Source organism: Hordeum vulgare, chromosome 4H (genome assembly GCF_904849725.1).
Source record: "Hordeum vulgare subsp. vulgare chromosome 4H, MorexV3_pseudomolecules_assembly, whole genome shotgun sequence".
NCBI classification, from domain to species: domain Eukaryota; kingdom Viridiplantae; phylum Streptophyta; class Magnoliopsida; order Poales; family Poaceae; genus Hordeum; species Hordeum vulgare.
The window spans coordinates 572,939,080-572,957,897 of record NC_058521.1 but is presented as its reverse complement, the minus strand read 5'-3'; the positions used below and the strand labels follow the sequence as shown (position 1 = coordinate 572,957,897).

General features: G+C 48.1%; 1 protein-coding gene across 1 annotated transcript; it reads right to left on the bottom strand.

The window, feature by feature from the left end:
* Positions 1 to 9,982: 9,982 nt before the first annotated feature.
* Positions 9,983 to 11,692, bottom strand: LOC123447144 (tryptamine benzoyltransferase 1-like). The gene is made up of 2 exons (XM_045123720.1): positions 11,167 to 11,692; positions 9,983 to 11,088 (listed from the first exon to the last, which is right to left on the bottom strand). Exons 1-2 carry the CDS (start codon positions 11,575 to 11,577, stop codon positions 10,129 to 10,131), a joined length of 1,371 nt encoding a protein of 456 aa, XP_044979655.1. The 5' UTR covers positions 11,578 to 11,692; the 3' UTR covers positions 9,983 to 10,128.
* Positions 11,693 to 18,818: the final 7,126 nt, after the last annotated feature.

The following is an 18,818-nucleotide window of genomic DNA, read 5'->3' as shown; positions in this document are numbered from 1 at the left end:
GACACGTGCGAACCATGCCTCATGGGCAAGATGACTAAAACTCCGTTCTCCGGAACAATGGAGCGTGCAAGTGACTTATTGGAAATCATGCATACCGATGTGTGTGGTCCGATGAGCGTGGAGGTACGCGGCGGATATCGTTATTTTCTCACCTTCACTAACGATTAGAGTAGATATGGTTATGTCTACTTGATGAAGCACAAGTCTGAAACATTTGAAAAGTTCAAACAATTTCAGAGTGAAGTGGAAAATCATCGTAACAAGAAGATCAAGTTCCTACGGTCTGATCGTGGGGGTGAATATCTGAGTTTCGAGTTTGGTGCTCACTTAAGACAATGTGGAATTGTTTCACAGTTAACACCGCCTGGAACACCACAGCGTAATGGTGTGTCCGAATGTCATAATCGTACTTTATTAGAGATGGTGCGATCTATGATGTCTCTTACCGATTTGCCGTTATCTTTTTGGGGTTATGCATTAGAAACAGCTGCATTCACTTTAAATAGGGCACCATCAAAATCCGTTGAGACGACACCATACGAACTGTGGTATGGCAAAAGACCAAAGTTGTCGTTTCTTAAAGTTTGGGGATGTGATGCTTATGTCAAAAAGCTTCAGCCTGAAAAGCTGAAACCCAAAGCGGAAAAGTGCGTAGGTTACCCAAAAGAGACAGTTGGGTACACCTTCTATCTCAAATCCGAGGGCAAAGTGTTCGTTGCTAAAAACGGAGCTTTTCTCGAGAAGGAGTTTCTCTCGAGAGAATTGAGTGGGAGGAAGATAGAACTTGACGAGGTTGTCGAACCTCTCATCCCTCTGGATGGTGGCGCAGGGCAAGGGGAAACCTCTGTCGTTGCGACACCGGTTGAGGAGGAAGTTAATGATGATGATCATGAAACTCCAGTTCAAGTTTCTGTCGAACCACGCAGGTCGACGAGACAACGTGCTGCTCCAGAGTGGTACGGAAATCCCGTCTTATCAATCATGTTGTTAGACAACAATGAACCTGCAATTTATGAGGAAGCAATGGTGGGCCCAGATTCCAACAAATGGCTAGAAGCCATGAAGTCCGAGATAGGATCCATGTATGAGAACAAAGTGTGGACTTTGGAAGTACTACCTGAGGGCCGCAAGGCTATTCAGAACAAATGGATCTTTAAGAGGAAGACGGACGCTGACGGCAATGTGACCGTTTATAAAGCTCGACTTGTGGCAAAGGGTTTTTCACAAGTTCAAGGAGTTGACTACGATGAGACATTCTCACCCGTAGCGATGCTTAAGTCCGTCAGAATCATGTTAGCAATAGCTGCATTTTTCGATTATGAAATCTGGCAGATGGATGTCAAAACGGCGTTCCTTAACGGTTTCCTTAAGGAAGAGTTGTATATGATACAACCCGAAGGTTTTGTCGATCCTAAGAATGCTAAAAAAGTGTGCAAGCTCCAGCGATCCATTTATGGACTGGTGCAAGCATCTTGGAGTTGGAACAAATGCTTTGATGAGGTGATCAAAGCATTTGGGTTTATACAAGTGGTTGGAGAATCTTGTATTTACAAGAAAGTGAGTGGGAGCTCTGTGGCGTTTCTAATATTATATGTGGATGACATATTGCTGATTGGAAACAACGTGGAGTTTTTGGAGAGCATAAAGGATTACTTGAATAAAATTTTCTCTATGAAGGACCTAGGAGAAGCTGCTTACATTCTAGGCATTAAGATCTATAGGGATAGGTCAAAACGCCTGATAGGACTTTCACAAAGCACATACCATGATAAAGTTTTGAAAAGGTTCAAAATGGAACAGTCCAAGAAAGGGTTCTTGCCAGTTTTACAAGGTACGAGATTGAGTAAGACTCAGTGCCCAGCAACTGATGATGATAGAGAGCATATGCGCTCCGTCCCCTATGCTTCAGCCATAGGTTCTATCATGTATGCAATGCTGTGCACTAGACCGGATGTTAGCCTGGCCATAAGTATGGCAGGTAGGTTCCAGAGTAATCCAGGAGTGGATCACTGGACGGCGGTCAAGAATATCCTGAAGTACCTGAAAAGGACTAAGGAGATGTTTCTCGTGTATGGAGGTGACGAAGAGCTCGCCGTAAAAGGTTACGTCGATGCAAGCTTTCACACAGATCCGGACGACTCTAAGTCGCAAACCGGATACATATTTATTCTTAATGGGGGTGCGGTAAGCTAGTGCAGTTCCAAGCAAAGCGTCGTAGCAGATTCTACATGTGAAGCAGAGTACATGGCTGCCTCGGAGGCGGCTAAGGAGGGTGTCTGGATGAAGCAGTTCATGACGGATCTTGGAGTGGTGCCAAGCGCACCGAATCCAATAACCTTGTTCTGTGACAACACGGGTGCCATTGCCCTAGCAAAGGAACCACGGTTTCACAAGAAGTCCAGACACATCAAACGACGCTTCAACCTCATCCGCGACTACGTCGAGGGAGAGGACGTAAATATATGCAAAGTGCACACGGATCTGAATGTAGCAGACCCGCTGACTAAACCTCTTCCACGGCCAAAGCATGATCAACACCAGAACTGTATGGGTGTTAGATTTATTACAATGTAATTCACATGATGATGTGAGGGCTAGATTATTGACTCTAGTGCAAGTGGGAGACTGTTGGAATTATGCCCTAGAGGCAATGATAAATATAGTTATTATTATAATTCTTGTATCAAGATAATCGTTTATTATCCATGCTATAATTGTATTGAATGAAGACTCATTTACATGTGTGGATACATAGACAAAACACCGTCCCTAGCAAGCCTCTAGTTGGCTAGCGAGTTGATCAAAGATAGTCAGTGTCTTCTGATTATGAACAAGGTGTTGTTGCTTGATAACTGGATCACGTCATTAGGAGAATCACGTGATGGACTAGACCCAAACTAATAGACGTAGCATGTTGATCGTGTCATTTTGTTGCTACTGTTTTCTGCGTGTCAAGTATTTATTCCTATGACCATGAGATCATATAACTCACTGACACTGGAGGAATTCTTTGTGTGTATCAAACGTCGCAACGTAACTGGGTGACTATAAAGATGCTCTACAGGTATCTCCGAAGGTGTTAGTTGAGTTAGTATGGATCAAGACTAGGATTTGTCACTCGGTATGACGGAGAGGTATCTCGGAGCCCACTCGGTAATACAACATCACACACAAGCCTTGCAAGAAAAGTGACTTAGTGTAAGTTGCGGGATCTTGTATTACAGAACGAGTAAAGAGACTTGCTGGTAAACGAGATTGAAATAGGTATGCGGATACCGACGATCGAATCTCGGGCAAGTAACATACCGAAGGACAAAGGGAATGACATACGGGATTATATGAATCCTTGGCACTGCGGTTCAAACGATAAGATCTTCGTAGAATATGTAGGATCCAATATGGGCATCCAGGTCCCGCTGTTGGATATTGACCGAGGAGTCTCTCGGGTCATGTCTACATAGTTCTCGAACCCGCAGGGTCTGCACACTTAAGGTTCGGCGTTGTTTTATGCGTATTTGAGTTATATGGTTGGTTACCGAATGTTGTTCGGAGTCCCGGATGAGATCACGGACGTCACGAGGGTTTCCGGAATAGTCCGGAAACGAAGATTGATATATAGGATGACCTCATTTGATTACCGGAAGGTTTTCGGAGTTACCGGGAATGACGAATGGGTTCCGGGAGTTCACCGGGGGGGAGGGGGGCAACCCACCCCGGGGAGGCCCATGGACCTTAGGGGTGGCGTACCAGCCCTTAGTGGGCTGGTGGGACAGCCCAAGAGGGCCTATGCGCCAAGAAAAGAAAAATCAAAGAGAAAAAAAAAGGAGGAGGTGGGAAGGGAAGGAAGGACTCCCACCAAACCAAGTCCAACTCGGTTTGGGGGGGGGGAGTCCTTCCCCCCTTGGCTCGGCCGACCCCCTTGGGGCTCCTTGAGCCCCAAGGCAAGGCCCCCTCCCTCCCACCTATATATACGGAGGTTTTAGGGCTGATTTTACACGACTTTCTCACGGCAGCCCGACCACATACCTTCACGGTTTTTCCTCTAGATCGCGTTTCTGCGGAGCTCGGGCGGAGCCCTGCTGAGACAAGATCATCACTAACCTCCGGAGCGCCGTCACGCTGCCGGAGAACTCTTCTATCTCTCCGTCTCTCTTGCTGGATCAAGAAGGCCGAGATCATCGTCGAGCTGTACGTGTGCTGAACGCGGAGGTGCCGTCCGTTCGGTACTAGATCGTGGGACTGATCGCGGGATTGTTCACGGGGCGGATCGAGGGACGTGAGGACGTTCCACTACATCAACCGCGTTCACTAACGCTTCTGCTGTACGGTCTACGAGGGTACGTAGATCACTCAGCCCCTCTCGTAGATGGACATCACCATGATAGGTCTTCGTGCGCGTAGGAAAAATTTTGTTTCCCATGCGACGTTCCCCAACACTTACTCCATGACTACTGCACATTTTGCACATACAGTTTTTTGCAAGCATTCCTGCCCAAATTCCGCTGCAGCCTAAGGGAGCGACGTTCGGGAACTACTACCTCATACAGTACGCCTTAGCTCTGGTGCTGAAGGAGAGCTTCAAGATATACTGCACCGTCAACGATGGTGGCATCATCAACCTCGTGGATGTGGTGCGTTGTTTTCCTGTGGTTTCTGAATTTTTCTCATCTTCTACTGGTTCATCGTTGAGCTCTGTCAAAAAGGCTTCTCGGTTTACAAAGGCTTCTCAGTTTAAAAAAAACATCAGTGCTTATGAGCTAAAAAGGCTTCTCAGTTTCGGTAGGCGACTCTGGTTAAAGGCTTGTTGAACACCTTTGCAGCAGTGACTGGCCAACTTATCAACCCGTAGAAGTGTTCCATCCTCTTCTCAGAGAACTGCTGCTCCGCCGAAGCTCAGGAGGTTAAGAGTATTCTAGATATTTCACAGGAGGTCTTTGAGGCCAAATATCTAGGACTGCCAGTTCCCGAAGGAAGAATGCACAAGGGGCGATTCGAATCGCTTCAGGAATGTCCGAGCAAAGTGTTGGTGGACTCGAGCGAGCAATACGTGTCCTCGGGTAACAAGGAAGTTCTCATCAAGTTTGTTGCCCAGGCCATTCCTGCATATGTTATGAGTGTTTTCAGACTTCCTGCTTTTCTTTGCGATGAGCTCACACGCATGATACGTCGCTGGGGTGTTGAGAATGGCAAGAAGAAGATGGTCTGGATGAGCTGGGACAAACTGAGACTTCCCAAACCCATGCGTGGTATGGGGTTCCGAGACATGAGATCTTTCAACCAGGCTTTGTTGGCAAAACAGGTCTGGCGTCTGCTAGAGTTGCCTGACAGTCTTTGCGCGCGTCTTCTGAAGGCGCGGTACTACCCTTCTGGGCAGCTTCTTGACACAGTCTTCAGCAGCAACAGCTCTGGGGTCTGTAAGAGCATCTCCAACAGCGGCGCAAAAAGGCGCGCGCGCGTTAAACATGCATTTTACCGCGCGCGGGACAGATAGGCACGCTTCAGCGGCGGCGGGAAAACCACGCGCGCGGGAACCGCTTGCGCGCGCGAAAAGGCGGCAGCTCGCGCGCCATTTTTACGACGCCGCGTCCCGCGTGCCCATAAAAGCGCTGCCGCTTCCTCGCGCCACCGCTCCGCGCGCTCTCTCTCCCTGTGCCTCTCGCGCCGCCGCCCCAGCGTGCTCTCTCTTCCTCTGCCTCTCGCGCCGCCGACGCTGCCGACGCACCACCATGCCGCCGCGCCGCCGTTCTGCGTCGGGCTACCGCGGCGTCCGCCAGCGCCCCAACGGCGGGTTTTACGCCGAGATACGCTCTGGCGATCTCCGGCTTAGCCTCGGAACCTACGACACGGCGCACGAGGCCGCCCACGCGTTCGACGCGGCGGCGTGGCGCCTAGGCAGGCCGCGCCTCCAAATGAACTTCCCGGACGTCCACACGCTCCAGCAGGCGTTAGACCTCGCCCCGCCGCCTCGTCTAAACTCCGCACAAGACCGTGCGGAGCACACTGCGCTGCAGCGCCGCCTCCTCGTCGCCCAGGAGGACGAGCGGGTCATGGCGGAGTGGCGCCGGCGCCACCCGGAGGACGTCGCCTACGAGCAGGAATATTGGGAACGGCGCCGCGAGGAGAACACGCGCCGGCGCCGCGAGGAGCGGCTGGACAGGCGTCGTTGGAAGGCATTGGCGTGTGCGCAGGCCGACCTCGTCAATGCAGGCGGGAGGTCCTTCTTCACTGAAGAAGATGAGCGTTGGTTTGACATCTGGCTGTCAACCTGTGACGACACCAACGACGATGATGATGGTGCAGATGACTGGAGCGACTAGGATTAGTTTTTTTGTTTTCGAACTATCTAGCACCGAACTATCTATCTATGTTTTCGAACTACCTATCTAGTTGCAATCTATGTAAAATAACTTTATATCGTTTTTATTTAATGCAATCTACTTTAAAAAATGTTGTGCGCGTGCTGCATTTTTGGGCACTGCTGGAGCGGCGCGCGCGCGCGCTGCATTATAGCGCGGCTGTTGGAGCCAGCGCCTATCCCCGCGCTAAACCAGCCGAAGTGCGCGCGGCAAACGCCTTATTTGGACGCGGCGCGTAGCGCGGCTGTTGGAGATGCTCTAAAGGCATCCTATATGGTTTGTAGTTGGTGAAGAGAGGGGTCATTTGGCGCGTTGGCTATGTCCAGGACATTCACACTTGGAGGCATCCTTGGATTCCCCGTCCATCATCCTTTAGACCTATTACTCCGAAAGGCAATTGTCGTTTCAATAGGGTCTTGGATTTCCTCGACCACAACGATGCCTGGAGGGTTGACCGTCTCAGTGAGTTTTTCTGGACCATGGATGTGGAGCAAATCTTGAATATATGTGCCTCTCCGAGCTTGAGGGATGATTTCATCTCATGGTACCATGAGAAGTCCGACAGATTTACCGTTCGGAGTGCCTACAGACTCGCCACACAGGAACACAATGCTACGTTTGTTGTTGGGGCGTCAAGCTCAAACCATGAAGGTAGGCGTAAGTCCTAGAATCTCATCTGGCACTCAGCGGTCCCCCAAAAATGAAGATCACCGCCTGGCGGTGCGCTAACGGCACGCTAGCTACCCAGCATTGCAAAAAAACTTCAGACACCTGTCTAACAGGTCGACATGTTCGCTTTGTGGAGTCCTTGTGGAAGACTCCTTCCATGCCCTGTCAGTGTGCACCAATGTTAGGATTCTATGGATAAATATGAGGCGTCGATGGCCTCTCCCCGGCGATGATCTTCTTATCTGCGATGGGACCGAGTGGCTCGTTTCTCTGCTGGCTAGGTGCTCAGCGCTAGTCCGGGACATGCTGATCATCTTGATTTGATGTATATGGCAGATTCGGAACGATATGACCCATGGGAAGGAGATTGCTCCCGTCATGGCGATGATGGAGTACCTTGACAGCTACTACAAATCCATTCTTCTGGCTGGTCATTTCTCCACGGACGAAATCTTGAAAGGGAAGATGACTTTGCTATCGGACTTGGAACCTGTACGGTCTACTCCTCCTACTTATGGTCCATGGCCGGCCGGCCCCGAGGGCTGGTTTCCTGGCTTTGTCTGTTGATGGCTCATTCCTCAAAGACAACGGATCGGCAGCGGCAGGCATGGTCATCAGGAACGAGAAGGGGAAGTATTGTTGGCGGCCTATCGCTATCTCTTTCGTTGCAACGAACCACTTGAAGCTGAGCTCGCTATCTCTTTCGTTGCAACGAACCGCTTGAAGCTGAGCTGCATGCGATCATGATAGGTATGGCCCTTGCCATTCCACATTTCTCCTCTCCGGTGGTGCTACAGTCGGATTTTGCCCAAGCCCTCTCCAGCCTCACCAATGAGGCGCTCCTCCGGTCGTCCTACGGCCATCTAGTGCTTGAAATTAAGGAACACCTTCGTAATAGGGAGTTTTACCCATTAAAAATTCATCGTACCCAAAATAAAGTTGCCGATCGGTTGGCTAGACATAGCCGCTCTGAACGTGTCACGGTTGTGTGGCAGGGTTCAGCTCCACCATGTATTGAGGACCTTTGGCCTCTCGACTGTAACTCTATGCCTTGATATAAAACTCCTTTACCCCGCAAAAAAAAAAGAGTTGAATATACTGTTGCAAAGATCATCACAGCCATAGCGCACTTAAAGATCTTCATGCAGCTTGTCTTTACGATGCTCTTATTTGTCTCATCAAAGTCATGCTCAGAATTATGGGGATTAATTTGTTGTTCATTCTATGTACTATCTAAAATTGTCGTCCTCGCTAATGTATCTCTAACACGCAAGCATATGATCTCATCATATAATCAGGAATAATAAGTTTCATCTCAACATGTAATCGTGCATGGGAAGAGATTCACCACAACATTCAACTATGCATGAAAAAAGATTCATTGAGTTATTATGTTTATACTTAAAAACATTGTTACAACTATACATTATCAAATATAATAAGTCATATGCATTTTTAACTTAGGTCTCATTTTAAGCTGTTTCGTTGGCCAATTCATGCAGCAATGCAAAGGGTAGGTATCCTCTAGTTTTTAAGTACTTTCCGATGATCTTTCACACTTTGTTTAATCAATTAATGGATCGTTTTTTCACCAAAGAAAAGAAAATGTGTACAATATATAAGCTCTTTATCGGTCTGTATTTCTTGTATTTTTGTAAAAAGAACAATGAGCATTAATTAAACAAGTGCATGATGCTTTCAGTTTTGTAATTTTACATCCTGGATGGGAGAATATCCAGGGAGTACCAAATCAATGGCGGAGGCAGTGAGAGTTCGTGTCCGCGCTGATCCGTCTTCAATGTGGAGTGGTGCGGGCGAGGGAGGAGGGTTTTGGATGGGCTAAGACGATCAGAAGTGGGCCTAGTCATGCGTCCGGACTTCCGCAAAGCCCCTCCCTCCCCCACATACACATTTGTCTTCGATTTGCGAAAGAAAGTACGTCCAAACCGCATCGCGGAGCGATACAAAACAATGTTGGATGGCTTCCGCGATCCGGACAACATGGTCCGGAGCATGCAGAAGATCTGTTGGGCGGCAATGGAGATGCCCTGATATATAAATACAATCTAAAAGTAGTTTACAATCACAGGAAAGATAGGAAAGGATGCGTATCTTACATTCTTAAAAAGTTGGTCCCAATTTTTTAACATGCAACGTGTTTATCTCAACATCCCACTAAGCAATGTATTTAAATGTTCTTACCCACTAAGCCATGCAAAATATGCCACATAAGCGCTCCAACTAAGCAATGCAATTAAATCTTCTCTTCCATTAAGCCATGCAAAATCTGCCACATAAGCACTCTCAAAAGGCAAAGTGTCCACCTTAACGTTCCACTAAGGTTGGTTTTAATGAGAAGTGTCATATATGAGTGTACTAAGAGATGCATTCCTACACAGAGGCACTTGTTCGATGCATGCACACAATTGATAATGGCAGTTTCTAATGAGTGTGGTAATTAACAATCTCTAGCAAACAAATAAACATACGTAGGCACGATAGAAACCATACAGTTTAACAAAAATGGGTTGATTATAGACTGACGTTAATGACTGGGAATTAACAAATTCTTTTCGAGTGAGGCTTAGCTGCCCCAGAAAAGATATCAATTACTTCCTCCGTTCCTAAATATAAGTCTTTTAAGGTATTTCACTAGAAGTCTACATACGGAGCAAAATGAATGAATCTACACTGTAAAATATGTTTATATACATCCGTACGTAGTTCATTAGTCAAACCTTTTTAAAGAATTATATTTAGAAAAGGAGGGAGTATTTATTAAACTAGTAATCTTTCTTTGTCTACTTAGCCGCCTCATGAAAGATATCATATGCTTCTTTAAATAACTGTATTTCTTTGTCGAATGACGTTTAGCCGCCACCTAAACGATATATATCATATATATGAAGAACTACTTTTGTATTGTATTTTTCTGTACTGTAATACAATGTGCATGGTTGGTTTCTGTGTAAGTCAAAGTTTGCAAGCTTTGAGCAACTTGACAAGTTTCTGTGTAACGATATCATATATATGAAGAACTATCGGTGTGTATTTCTTGTATTATTGTAAACAAGTAATGCATGATGCTTTCAGTTTTGTAATTTTACATCCTGGATGGGAGGATATCATCCAGGGAGTAGCAAATCTTGTTGAATGGCGCGACGTGATCCTCGGCGAGGGCCATGAAGAGGTCGACGCTGCCCTTGACCGTGCGGGACGGCACGAAGACCATCATCCCCTCGACCGGCAACCCCGCGGGCAGGAACGCGGAGGGCGGCCCGGTTCCAAAGTCGAGCTGGTGGAACCTGAACCCCAGCCAGCTATCCACCTCGACGTCCGGACAGAGCATCGTCCCGCAAGTCGACGTCGCCTCGAGCTCCTCCCCGTTCGCGTCCGCCACTCCGCCGAAGTCCACGAAGGATTGCACGTACTCGTCGTCGATGCGCGCCGCGGCGTCGCGGATGGCGCCGACCACGCCGCCGTAGCTCAAGCCCAGCACGTCCCGGACCTGGAGCCTCGGGAACGCCCAGAGCACCATGTTCCCGAAGAAGTCCATGGACACGGGTGGGTTGGCCCTGCCCCTGCAGTTCACGGCCACCCTCACCTGCGTGAACTCCTCCGGGCTCAGGCCCCGCGCCGCCGTCATCTTCTTCCACACGTGCGCCAGCAGGCACTGGAACGTGCTGCACCGTGCCCCGACGCGGGACCTGAGCTCCGCCATGAACTCTGCAGTGAAGTTCACCGTGATGTTCTTGATCTTGTCCATGGGGAGAAGGGCATCGGACTGGCTCGAGCCGCTGCCTTCTCCTCCCTTGAACTCGATGGACCGGTGGTCGAACACCGGCTTGGGCGTGCGGCGTGGCACGGCGGTGGCCGCGCGGTCTATGAAAGGCGACGGCACGATGAAGCCCTTGCCCTCGCGCACCGCCGTCGCCCACGCGCCGTAGAAAGTGCTCGCTGCGTGGCCGTCGGCGATGCGGTGGTGGCATATCACGCCCAGCAGGAGGCCGCCGCACCTGTAGCGGCTCAGCTTAACCTGCAGCAATGCCGCTCCAATGCTCTCCTGTAATTCAAAAACACATCACCACTCCGTACTAGTACATTGCATGAATATATAGTAGCTTGGCGTACGTGACAGTACCTCAGGGTCAGGCACACTAGGGTAAAAGCCGTCGACGTCCGTGGTCATGCCGCCGGCGGCAAGCACGTCGGCCAAGTCGGCCGGGACGTCGGCCTCGATGACAAGCACGCCCTCGTTGTTGAGGTGCAGGACGCGCCGGCCGTGGGCGTCGAGGGCGAAGCGCCCCAGCAGGTGAGGGTAGGGCGCGATGGCCCGGAGGAGGCCCTCCTTGAGCGCCTCGTTGGACGGCGCCGGGGCGGGGTAGGCCAGCACGATGGGCACGTAGGTGTCGATGGCGGCGCGGTCGAAGACGCTCAGCTGGACCTTGCCGCCGGCCAGCGGGTGCGGCGCGGCGTACACCGGCTTCAGCATCGCGATTCTGCTCGTAGCAGCTGCAACCTGCCGACCCGCTTCAGCGTGGTTAGCCTCCATCTCTGCGTACGTTTCGTATATGCGAACTCACGAGGTCGATCTCTATCACCTTTCTTCAGAGAGGCCGATGTATCCCCGATGTATGAGTGTATAACCTGAGGCCTGGACTCGTCGAATGTGGCTTCGAACGATGAACAGATAGGGCTCCTTACGTCCGCTTATATAGAGCTGCAGGGTATACGCACGCACCTACCGTGCCGAATTCTTTCCTTTTTGGACTAGTTCGCACACGTGCGTACATTACATTCGCAGTTTGCGGCTTAGTGTTACTCCTTCTGTTCCGTATTATAAGTCTTTTTTTTTTTGAAAATCTTGCCGCTCTTATTAAGACTCAAACAAAGTTGGGTATGTCCTCGGCGACCACATCCAGAATACAGTCCGGAGGGGATGCCAGCCACACCTTACATAGTTCTTCTCCTACACCTATTTTAGCTAATTTATGCGCGGCAACATTAGCGGAACGTCGAATCCAAGACCCTTGTGAATCAACGAACCCTCGGAGGCGAGATTTTATGTCTTCAACCCATGGACCGGTAGCTGATAGATCCCTCGCTTGATGATTGATCCTTTGCACCAGAGACTGGCAGTCTAGTTCTAGATGGATCCGTTGGACCTACATAGTAGCCGCCAATTCCAGAGCCTGTCTACACGCCAAAATCTCGGCAGCTTCGGGGTCACCCATACGGGGAAAGAAATGACATGATCCCGCTAGAAAATCCGCCGTATCAGTCCTGATAACGCCCCCCCTCCTCCTTTACTGCCATACCGATGCATAGCCCCATCTGAATTTACCCTTGTCCAGCCCACTTGCGGGGGAGCCCAACGCTGTGTCAGCACGTGTTTAGGCGCCGCAGGTAAAGCCTCGTGTACTTCCCTCCATTCCCTTATATGGCCGCACACCCGCGCTATGATTTCATGTGGATCCTCAATCTTCTTCCCCTCCCTCGTCTCATTGCGTGCCAACCATAGAGCATAAACAACCTGGACCATTGCTTCCCTTTGCTCATTTGATGCTTCAGCAAACCACCCCAGCAGCCAATTAGCAAGTGCATTTTGTGAAACGAGATTACCAGGCGGCACCGCTATTCCCATGTCCAGTTCAGTGCGGAACTTATCCCAGAACAGTATAGAATGCTGACAACTCCAGAAACGGTGCATGTTCGACTCCTCTCTTCCACACACACAGCAGAAGACCCCCGGTTTTATTCTCCACCGCTGCAGCTCCGTACCTACAGCCAACCCATTGCGGATCAGCCTCCACATATGGATCTTAGTTTTCGGGGGCGCATTTGTCTCCCATAGCCCTAAGAAGCCCTTATGCTTAGTAACCGATGACGACGACTCCGGCTGGCCGGATCGAGTGCGATTTTGCGCCATTCGCAAGTGATAAGCAGAACGAACAGAGAAGATCCCATTCTTGGTATAGTTCCATGCCAGAAAGTCCTGGGATCCCTGTCCCCCCACCGCAATTTGCTCGATCTCTAGTGCCTCATCCGGCGGGAACACAACAGCTAGCTTAGCTACGTCCCATGCTTCTCCAGATTGGGTCAGCAGGTCGGCAACCTTCACCACTCCTTGCACATAAACCGCACCTAGAGGCGCGAGACTTCCACTCCTTGGGATCCAGTTATCATGATAAACCCTGATGTTGGTACCATCCCCAATACGCCAGATGAGCCCCCTATTCAATAGGTCTCTGCCGTGGAGAATACCTCTAAAAGTAGAGGATCCATTTGATGGACACGTAGCAGAGAGGATGGAACAGCTCGGGAAATAACGTGCCTTCAAAACTCGCGCACATAGCGATAGAGGGGCCTGCAGAATTCTCCATGCTTGTTTTGCCAATAATGCTTGATTAAAAGCCTCCATATCCCTGAACCCCATTCCTCCATCGCGTTTTGCAGCACACATCTTCTCCCAAGAGATCCAATGCACCTTCTTATGACCATTCGTTGCACCCCACCAGAATTTTGAAGAGATCGAAGTCAGGTTCCGGCACATTTTCTTTGTGAGATGAAAACAACTCATGATATAAGTCGGCGTAGCTTGGAGGACCGATTTAACTAGAACTTCCCTCGCTGCTTTAGAAAGGCCCTGTCCCTTCCAACCATTCACTTTTCCTTTCGAGCTCTCCGTGACATATTTGAAAGTCCCTTCTTTTGAGCGCCCAACCAGTGTTGGTAATCCCAAATATCTCTCACTAAGAGCCTCATTATCCACACCGAGCACACCCTGCAGCTCCCCCTTTCTCTCCTCTGGTGTACCTTTTCCAAAGAAAATGGATGATTTTTGGAGGTTTATCCGTTGTCCAGATGCCCACTCATATTGCTGCAATATATCAGTTAACACTGCCATGTTTGATTGGGTGCCCTCAAGGAAAACAATGCTATCATCCGCAAAAAGCAGATGAGTAATTTGGGGGCCAGTGCTCCCAAACTTTACCCCTCGAATCTGGTTCTCTTCCTGTGCCCTCCTCAGAAGAGCAGAAAAACCCTCGACACAGAGAAGAAAGAGATATGGTGACAGAGGATCACCTTGTCGTAGACCCCTAGATGGGGAGAACCTCCTCGAAAAACCTCTGTTCAGCTTAACCGTAAATCTTGCTGTTTTAACACAACGCATAATCATAGCCACCCACTCCCTCGCAAAACCAAAACGCAACATCATCTGTTCCAAGAAACTCCATTCCACTCGATCATATGCTTTCATCATGTCTAGCTTTACTGCACACAGCGGGTTCTTTCTTTTCCTCGTGCGGATTGCATGGATACACTCATACGCAACTAGCACGTTATCCGTGATGAGGCGCCCTGGTACGAAGGCACTTTGTTCCTCGGAGATAATGACCGGCAGGATTCCCTTCAATCTGTTTTCCAGTACCTTTGTAGCGATCTTATACAAGACATTGCACAGACTAATCGGGCGGAATTGCGAAAGTAACTCCGATGAGTCAACTTTCGGGATCATAACAATAACAGTATCGTTAAAAGACTCCGGTGCCGAAACACCATTCAGGAAATCACGGACTGCTCTACAGACATCTTCTCTTACCAGGGACCAGTGTCTTTGGTAAAATAAGGCTGACAAACCATCAGGGCCCGGCGCCTTAGTCGGACCCATCTGAAAGAGGGCTTCCTCTATTTCCTTGTCCGATATGGCCCCTATTAGCTTTCCATTCATCTCTCCCGAGACCGCCGGTTGGATATGCTGCAGCAACGAATTAGCTCCAACTGACCCATCTGATGTGAACAACTTCTCATAGAAACCTGCAGCCAATTCTCTCATATCCTCATCCAGCGTACACTTTGTCCCATCCTCCCGTAGGAGAGCTCCGACAGTATTTTTCCTTTTTCGGTGAGACGCCCTACTCTGGAAATATTTGGTATTTAGGTCACCAGCCTTAAGCCAATCTACCCTCGATCTCTGGCGATAAAGGAGTTCTTCCCTCTCATAAATCTCCCGCAGTTGCCCTTCTATATCTCGGATTTCACACGTCAAACCAGTCACCGCGGCTCTCCTTTTTGAGTCAACAAGATCAGCCTTTAAACTAGTAATCTGTTTGCGAATTGATCCAAACACCTCCCGTGCCCACCTTTTCATGTTGCCAGAAACATACCCTAGCCGGCGCCACAGAGCGTTCACACCCATGCACCCACGGTCCGAGGCTGCCCAAGCTTCTTCCACCATCTCATCATATTGCTCATGCCGAGTCCATGCCTCCTCATATCGGAACTGCCCGTTCCTCCGCTGCTGCTGGCATGGAGCTGTCTCCATCACCCGAATCAGCAGCGCCTGGTGATCTGATTCCTCCGTCATGACATGATCAACCACAGTATCGGGGAACGACTGTGCAAAACCCTCATTACATACAGCTCTGTCCAACTGAACCTGAACATTATGAGCCGCCTCCCTTTTATTATCCCATGTGAATGGGTATCCAGAAAAGCCCAGATCCACTAAGCCGCAGTCGGCCAAGCAGTCACGAAATTCCTCCATCTGTTGGAAGTTTCTATTATTACCTCCTTGTTGATCCGTGAGGAATAAGATTTCATTAAAATCTCCTGCACAGAGCCAAGGGAGATCATCTCGCGCTCGCAGATACCGCATTTTGTCCCATGATCGCATGCGCAGCTCTGTCCGGGGTTCACCATAGAAGCCAGTAAACCTCCAAGTTTTCCCTTCCATCACAAGTTCCGCATCGATAAAGTACTGACACCATGGCCGGATCGTCACTTGGATGTTTTCCCTCCACCACAGAGCAAGTCCCCCACTACTCCCCTGGCTAGGAACAGCCATACCACACCTGAACCCTAAACTCCATATTATAAGTCGTTAAAGAGATTCACATACAATTTTTTTTACGAAGAGGAACTTGTCAACTTTCCAAAAATGCCCTCCCACCCTTCCACTCGCTTGGGCTGTTGTTGTCTTACTCCTGCTTCTTACTGTTTTTTACTGGCGTTTTTTCCCTAGAAATCTGCAAATACGTTCGGAGCCGACGGAGGATGTGTAGTGTCAAAAACAATCTTATACTCCTGCTTCTTACTCCATGACTACTGCACATTTTGCATATACAGTTTTCTGCAAGCATTCGTGCCCAAATTCCTCTGCAGCCTAAGGGAGCGGCGTTCGGGAACTACTACCTCATACAGTACGTCTTAGCTATGGTGCTGAAGGAGAGCTTCAAGATATACTGCACCGTCAATGATGGCATCATCAACCTCGTGGATGTGGTGCGTTGTTTTCCTGTGGTTTCTGAATGTTTCTCATCTTCTACTGGTTCATCATTGAGCTCTGCCAAAAAGGCTTCTCAGTTCACAAAGGCTTTTGAGTTTTAAAAAGTATTAGTGCTTATGAGCTAAAAAGGCTTCTCAGTTTCAGTTACCATTGAAACTAACAAGGTGTCACTGAATTCAGTTTTCAATTTTCCCAAAGCGCTGATGTTTGGTCAGAGTTTGCCACACCTACAATGACACAGTAACGAGATAGGTCTTGATAGCTATCTGTAGTCATGGAGTGCTCAATCTAATGGCTGCATTTTTTTCCTGGATATATCATTTTGTTGTTCTTGCAACAAGTTTAAGAAAGTGCATGAAAGAACGAACCATATCTTACATTTATTTTACTGTTGACCTCAATGATCTTGTGGTGGTTACTACCATAATACCACTTGGAAGTTGTGTTTAAGGTTACATCTTTGGTTTGTTTTCAGTTGCAGACACTGTGAAAAATCTAGTTAATTAATAACGTATTGATATATTTTGTTCTGAGCCAAATATTTAAGCAGAACTGGACAGTATCATTGGTATTTGGTTCCTGATTACTCCATACAATACTGGTGGATACAATATGTTCAGCCACAATCATGTCTGAACCAAGATACTGGTGGATACATTATGTTAAGCAGAACTGTACATTAACTCTAAATTTTGATAAGGTAGTTTGTCTACCACTTACCAGAAGTAGCAGGAGGGTGTGGCCAGTCCACACCATTAGCAGCAGCCATGTTCTACACCTTCAATAATTAGATACAAGGGGTGTTTATGTATATGTCCAATTGTAGTGGTCAATGGACTCAGTTTGTTCATTGTCGTGTACTAGAGCTTTCTGATTCCTATGGTGAGAAAGTAATGTTTGGAAATTACTCTTTACTCCAAAAGGGAACCCCTGTTCTCTTTCTCTTCTCTTCTCTTTATTGTGAAACTTTAACTGAATTAAAAAAATATCTCTAGCATCTTAAAATCAGAAAATTCAAAAAAACTTTGCAACAACTTAAATTCAAATTCCAGCAACTTAAATTCAAACTCCAGCAACGTCAACCTCCAAACCTTGTGCAATTTGCCTCATCGCTTTCTTCCAAACTCTTTGAATATTCCAGACACCTACTCCAAAAAAGTCAGCCACTTTTTCTTATCATCTCTGTGAAATTTGCCCCCTCTACTCATACACAGTGTATGCAATGCAACATAAGCAACATACTTCTGCTTGTCATCAAGGCTGTTCCTTTTCCGAACTGCTTGCTCAACACCTGCACGAAGGAATACAACAAAGGAAAAATAGTCAAAAATGCTACAGTTAACTGAAAGTAGTGTGAAATGGTACTGTAATTGTACCTCCATCTTCATCCATTTGTAGTACTGCATCTTCATCCATTTCAACTACTGGATCTTCATCCATTTCATCTGTAGGTGGAGTGCAGTTGAGGTCTAGCACAACCATGTTCTCCATCTTACTCCTGCTTGTTACTCCTACTGCAAATTAACCTTAGGACATAAGATATCTTGAGAAGAATAAAAGAAGATTGTAGAAATAGAAAAAAATATGTGCTGAACAGAATTTCTGCATAAAGGTTGCAAAATAAACCTAGACCACAACACTCGCATTCAGTAAATCAGCAACATTGTCTGGGTACAACACTCCCATTGAGCAAATGGAGCAGTATTATAAAAATGGAGTAATTTTCCAGAGCAGTAGCTGATCTAATGCAGTAGTTATTCAAAAACTTGATATGGCGCGGCTTCTCTTCTCTTTCTCTTTCTCTTTCTCTTCTCTTCTCTTATCTTCTCTTCTCTTCTCTTCTCTTCGCTTCTCTTCTCTGCTTAACAGTAGCAGTGCATCACTAGAGGAGTACTCCATTAACCGTAGTGCAGCATCTCTTCTCTTCTCTGCTTACAAGAGGAGTGTCCCAGTAATTTCAGTAGTTAAGCTAGCTCTTCTCTTCTGTGAATGCAGTAATTGAGGTACAAACAATTTTGGAGTACATTATGCTGGAGGAATATGATGGGAGTACAAATAATTTGAGTAAAAGGCGCTGGCGGTCATAGAACTTCTGTTGCGGGTGCACTTAAGTCCCGCTACTTGCAAACCGAAAAAACCCGTCACAGAACTTGTGTTTCGGGCTTATCTAGGTCACAACCGCCAGTTGGACCGGTCCGCTGCCCGGTTTTCTTCGTTCTCGGTCACGCGAGGCTCACGTGTGATGTTATTTTTGCACAGAAGACCCTGGTGATTAACGATGAGGGGCGTATTGCACATTTGACATATGATAAATCGTTTTTCCCCTTCCTCTGTTTTCGTTGCTGTGTTTGCTCCTCCTTCCAGATCCGAACTCACCAGGAAAAATGGGGGGCGGCGTGGGTGGCAGTGATATGGCCTTTGTTGGAGGTGCAGGCGGCGCGGCAACTGGAGGGAGTTCGTCCGCGTCTCGCATCCCGGACTCGCGGATCTTCCCACAAGAGGTG